Raw genomic sequence first — 6,283 nt, 5'->3', positions numbered from 1 at the left:
CTAGGCAATCGGAAGTTGTCCTCCTCCCCTCCCTCCCTGTAGTCTTCTGGGACACGTGACATGTCCCAAAAGACTACGGGGCCATTCACAAAGCGCAGCACTTCTCGCGCATGCGCAGTGGACACCCGGCTATGAAGCTGCAAGCTGTCACAGCCGGGTGCCCACACTGAAGATGTGTGCCAGGGAGAGAAGACAGCCAGTGAAACCAGCGGTGGTGAGGACATCGCTGGACCGAGGGACAGGTAAGTGTCTGTATTTTAAAAGTCAGCAGCTACAGTTTTTGTAGCTGCTGACCTTTATTTTTAATTTTTTTCCAGCTTGAACTCCGCTTTAAGCATGTGATTTGGATACAAAGACTTTACCGAATGCAAACCCCATACACTGTTAGAAATTCAATCAAGAAAAATTTTCCATCCTGCTACTTCAAATTTTCTCATCACTTTGAATTGTTGAAAATGATCGTAGATTTGATCTCACTAAAGATTCCAAAACCGGACAATCTTAACCGCCTCCCGCCCGCCATATAGTACAATGAGGGCGCAAGGCGGTTCTCTCGTTCTGGGATGACGTCATAGGACGTCCTCCCATTCTACCTCAGCATGTGTGGCTCCGGGAGCACGCAGCACGGTGATCGGCGGTGCACTGTGTCCCTCGGACACAGCAGATCACCGATCAATGGAAACAGCCGAAGATGTCGGCTCGGTCATGTGATCAGCTGTGTCCAATCACAGCTGATCACATGTAAACAGGGAAATGCCGGTATTTCTCTCCTCACGAGCTGTCACGGTAATCGGCATTCCTCGGAGGGGACATGTACACGGATCATCAGAGCACTGATGATCAGTGTGCCCTGATGATCTGTGTAGCCCCAGCAGTGCCACCTGTCAGTGTCCATCAGTGCCAGTCAGTGCCGCCTATCAGTGTGCATCAGTGCCGCCTATCAGTGCCCATCAGTGCTGCCTATCAGTGCCACCTAACAGTGCCAGTCAGTGCCGTCTATCAGTGTTGCCTATCAGTGCCATATATGAGTGCTGCCTTTCAGTGCCCATCAGTGATGCCTGTCAATGCCCATCAGTGCCACCTACCGGTGCCTCCTCATCAGTGCAGCCTATCAGTGCCCATCACTACAGCCTCATTAACACACATCAGTGAAGGAGAAAAATCACTTATTTACAACATTTTATAACAAAAACTAAGAAAAAACTTTTTTTTTTTCAAACTTTTCAGTGGTTTTTGGTTTAAGAAAAAATAAAAAAAACCCAGAGGTGATTAAATACCACCAAAATAAAGCTCTGTCACAAAAAAATGATAAACATTTCATACGAGTACAGTGTTGCATGACCACGCAATTGTCATTCAAAGTGTGACAGCGCTGAGAGCTGGAAATTGGTCTGGTCAGGAAGGGGGTATAAGTGCCCTGTAGGCTAGTGGTTCAAACAAAAAATCGTGAACAAAAAAGTCTACTAGTATATGGGCAGCATTACTATTGCACAAAGTCAAAGTCAAGGGAATCGTCTGTCCCAGTCAGGAATGACAAGACCTCCTGGAAGGATTTACTAATGTCAGTGGAGATTCACCTTCTCCATTTGTCCCAATGACAGAATGTGATCCAACATGTTATGGATTTCACTGGCACAGAAGGTGGTGGTGACATCTTCCAAAGGGGACACCTGTTCTGGTGACAACTGTTTAGGATTGGATTTTCCCAACTTATGAGAGATATTCCTCACTTCCTGTTGCATCTCTTGAACAGGAAGTGAAGGGAAATCTTCCCAACAGGTTTTATTTACACTTTATCCCTTTTGCTGCCAGAGCCATTTTTGCACTGTTTTGCACATTTTTAGAAAATCATTTTAGGCCTGAAGATTACACAAAAACTCCAAAACATATGTTCCTGAAAGCAGACACCCTAGAGAAAAAGACAGTGGAAGTTCAAATATATTATGTCACACAGAATTCATGTCCTCATTGCAAGCATTTTCCTTACATCCTTTTCCAGTGATGACAATAACAATTTTTCTGCCCCAGGGACAATGATCGCCATGACAAATAAAAATAAAATGCGTATATTTGTGATATAAACAGAAGCAGACCCAGTATGTATAGATGGTAAAAATTAGAAATACCATTTTAATTGTTTATATATCTGGGGCAATCCACTGATTTTTTTTTTAATTCAATATTTTAGTTGTATTCTGGACATAGCTTATAGTAGTAGGTGGAGTAAATGGTTTCAATAATCATTATATGTTCAGTGTAAGAAATAGATCCCTGCATTGGGAACACAGGCAGCAAAAACGAAAACACAAAAATATTGGCTGGAGCACCTATATAAGCTGCCAAAGTGGAGGGGTTTGTATACATAATAAATAAATATATATATATATTTATTATTATTATACAGGATTTTTATAGCGCCAACAGTTTGCTCAGCGCTTTATAATATAATGGGAGACAATACAATTCAATACAAGAGGTTTATTAGAGCCCTGCTCCTTGGAGCTTACAATCTAATATATATATATATATATATATATATATATATATATATATATATATATATATATATATATATATATATATATTCTGATTACCTGTATAGACAACGCTTTTTACCTGCTGTTGTTGTCCACCCCTTTAAACATTTTCTAAGTATGTATACAGTACACAAAGTATGGACAGGGTCTGTCTGAATGAAACCAGTTGACTCTCTGCAGTCTGTAATGAGATAAAAATGCACGGGTAACTAAAGACCACCTGATCTCTTTATGTCATGCGATGAAGCTCACGTTTTGTTTTTATAGATCCTTTTTATATAAAATAATAACGGGGCTATAGCTGTATAGCCTTAGTAGAGCAGAGTCATGACAGGCACTAGGACCCAGCTGTCATGTAGCCAGGCTGCCAGTGCTTGCATGTAGCAGCTGCAGACTTTTACACTCAGTGCTCTGCAGAGGGGAGAGACCCTTACAGAGAAGGGGGAGACCCTCACACTAAGGCATAGGAGATCAGACACTTAAACACAAGAGATCTGCGTTGTGAATCCCACCAGCAAAGGACAAAGAAAGAGCCGGACCCCTGGAATAGAAGGAGACCACCAATTCTGGATTACACTGGGAGGCCTGTAGAGAAGAGAGGACCCCAAGCTGGACCTTGCAGAAAGGGGGATTTTTGTTTTGGTTGGGTTCGAAGGCAATGTGACCCTAGATGTACACAGTGGTAGATCCTCCAAATGCATTGGAAGGCGTGAGAACTGAGAGACCTCCAGAATAAAAAGGTAGAGGGTCTCCTGGGCTGCGAACACATAGATGCCCCCCAGATCTCAGCACAGAGGGCTTTATCTGGGAAAGGACCATCTGAAAAAGAGAGGAATACCGTGACAGCAGTCAAGACAGACAATTGTGACATCACAGATCAGGCCCGGCGGTGACCCCGATCCATAGGGACCATCAGAGGTGACAGTCTTGATCTGTCTATGGCTCCGGTGAGTGCAGGGGGAGGGTAAGGCAGCAGCTGATGTTATCAATGAGAAATAAAGCGTATGTTCATTACAGAAGCGCCAGATGCTCAATGGATTGGTCACCAAGGACTGAACCATTGTTTGCTGGATTTTAATGTTCTTTTTTTATTTTATTGTAGTATTGTGTTTGTTGGCTTCTGACTTTCTGCCAGTTGCAAAAGCTTAGGTTATGGCTGAAGGCCCAGCCTGATACCTGCAAGAGGCATATCTAAAATCAGGTATTGCTTGTGGCAGGAGTTAACGGCTCCTGAGCAACATCAAGCCAGGCGATCGATCAGGGATGGTTCCATTTTCTATAAAGAAAAGGGAACAGTGACTTGACCATAAGTTCACTGTTTGCAGAGTCTAGTTCTCCAGGTTCCGGCAACACTTCATAAAGATGGGCATGCACTGATCTCAAGATGGGCATGTATGGATCTCAAGATGTCAATCCTGTTGAGATATCTGCCCATGTATGGCAGTTTTAGGTTGCCCATGATCAGGTACATCTCACCGCCAGGACGTGCTACAACTTTTCAGTATAATTCTCCGATGCCCAGAAATATTGTGACATTGCAGTTAACCCCTTTCATGCCCAACTTGGGCATTTGGTATCATCATGTGCAAATTTTAGCTGCTTTTTATATGCCCAATCTTTACTGATCAATCTGTGCTTCGCGAAGTAACAATCAATCAGTTTACTGTATGGAGATCAGTGAGCAATGGATCCTAAATACTGGTAGCTGTGGGTTATTGCGTAATGATCTTTGTCTTGTCAAAAAAGCCAAATGACAAGTGACTGTTGTCAGTGTTTGCACTTGTCCTTGCTAACTGCTTATGAGAGATTTGAAAAGGAAAATTATACTTAGAGAAGTAGAGAGGCAGCCACTATGGACCTCATTCTGAAAATGCTAGCTGCCTGGCTTTGATATTTCGAGACGTGGCTTAGCAAAAGCATGTAGATTAGGATGACCAAGAACAATCTCTTTCTAAAACCAAGGTCTACACCATTTAAACGATACACATGCAAATAATCTTACTGAAGACACAGAAAGACTATATATGTGGGAGCACAAGTATAAAGAAGTGCACATGTAGAGAAGACTCAAATCAAATAAAAGCACACAACAAACTTCTAAAAAAACCACTACTGAAAGTCCTAGAGGGTGCCTCCTGGGAATCTGGTTGGCAGTACTGAAGCCAACTCCACGCGTATCATCGCTAACCCAACTTCCAGTTTCCCATGACACAGAGTAGGTGGCCTTGATGTACACAGACGTCACTCTACTACTCCTCAGACTCCTGGGAGGCACCCTCCAGTACATTTAGGTTTATCTAGACTTTCAAGGGGACTCTGCAGGCTTCATCTATATTTTGTTTCTTCACTGCATTATACCTTCTCCCTCACACTTTATCTAGTTTCTAGTTCACTGTGCAAGTTCATTGGTTCTTTTTCATTCATTACACACATACATTATTTCCCTTCACTGTTCTAAGGGCTGCATATTACCTTAGGTTCATTTCACAAAGCTTTATATGAGCAGAAGAGATTATATTTTCGCCAATGTGATTAATTTTCAAATATCCTTGGACTCAACTAAAAATAATTGTCGCTTAAAAAAAAAAAAAGGTATCCTGGTGTATTAGCTTTGTGAATTGAACCTCCGAGTAGGTCACTCATACTTTTGACTATAAACACTGGGTGTATTACTATTTAGCTGCTTCATCATTCTGATTTGTTAACCATTATCTCACTGATTTGATATTATTGTATATGATAATATATCCTAATTTAAAGTGGTTGTAAACCTCAGACATAAAATATGAACAAAGCATACCCCTCTACAGTGTGTATTTGTCTCATTCCAGAGCACTAAGGGGTTTATTTACTAAAGCTGGAGAGGTTTTTTTTTTTGTTTTCTAACCTCAGCTTGTTCAATTACGCTGTGACAATAAAACCTGGAAGTGGACTGGCTTCTATGCAGAAGTGAGCCTGATTTTGCACTCTCCAACTTTAGTAAATAAACCCCTAAGTGTCATTTCTGTCTGCTGCTTTATTCCTCTGTTGGCGCAAATCAATGACAAGTTTTCCAAACACCAAGAGAAAAATTGGAGTTAGATTTACCAGTAACTCTATTTCAGGAGTCTTCCAGGACAGCCCATGAGATCTAGGCACCTCCTCCACCAGTAACAGGAACCACATCACCAAATACACTTTAAAAGGAAATCCCTCTGCTGAACTGGTCACTTTTAAACAAGAACCTAAGGACGAAACAATATAGGGCGGGAATATGGCTGTCCTGGAAGACTCCTAGAAATACAGTTTAAGTCTAGCTCCGGTTTTCCCAACTCATCTTCCAGGACAGCCCATGAGATGATTAACAAGAGTCATTAAAAGCCCAAAGACCTTTACCACCCTTGGGATTACCATAAATATCATAGATATGGTGGGCCTAGTTATTAAAATTCTCAATACAGAGAAAAACCAAGGAAGGGGACCTGGTTGCAGGGAAAACTCTAAGCCATATCAGGAAATAGGAGCTCAAAGTTACACAGGACTGATTAACAAAAAAAAAATCAATAATCATACTAAAAAAAGCCAGTTCTAGTGCGGCATTGGTCAACTAAGGACAGATGAATGCCCCTAAAGCCTGTGGCCAAAGAAACAGGGTAATTGAAGAACACTGTAGGTGAAGACTTGACAGCAAAGGAAAAAAGACTAGCCCCAACAGATCCTACATGGAATGACTAGGTCTGAACTATGGTGGAGATATAAAAACACCA

General features: G+C 41.8%; 1 protein-coding gene across 1 annotated transcript in view; it reads left to right on the top strand.

Moving 5' to 3' along the window:
* Positions 1 to 2,899: 2,899 nt before the first annotated feature.
* Positions 2,900 to 6,283, top strand: part of ST6GALNAC6 (ST6 N-acetylgalactosaminide alpha-2,6-sialyltransferase 6) — a 79,838-nt gene continuing 76,454 nt past the window's right edge. The window contains exon 1 of the mRNA XM_089669011.1: positions 2,900 to 3,484. Within this exon, the coding sequence (XP_089525137.1) occupies positions 3,476 to 3,484 (9 nt within the window). The 5' untranslated portion in view covers positions 2,900 to 3,475. The remainder of the gene's footprint in view (positions 3,485 to 6,283) is intronic.

The sequence above is a fragment of the Staurois parvus genome, unplaced genomic scaffold (assembly GCF_062004578.1).
Source record: "Staurois parvus isolate SC_StPar_1 unplaced genomic scaffold, SC_StPar_1.0 ptg000068l, whole genome shotgun sequence".
NCBI classification, from domain to species: domain Eukaryota; kingdom Metazoa; phylum Chordata; class Amphibia; order Anura; family Ranidae; genus Staurois; species Staurois parvus.
This window is presented reverse-complemented; position numbering and strand designations above follow the sequence as displayed.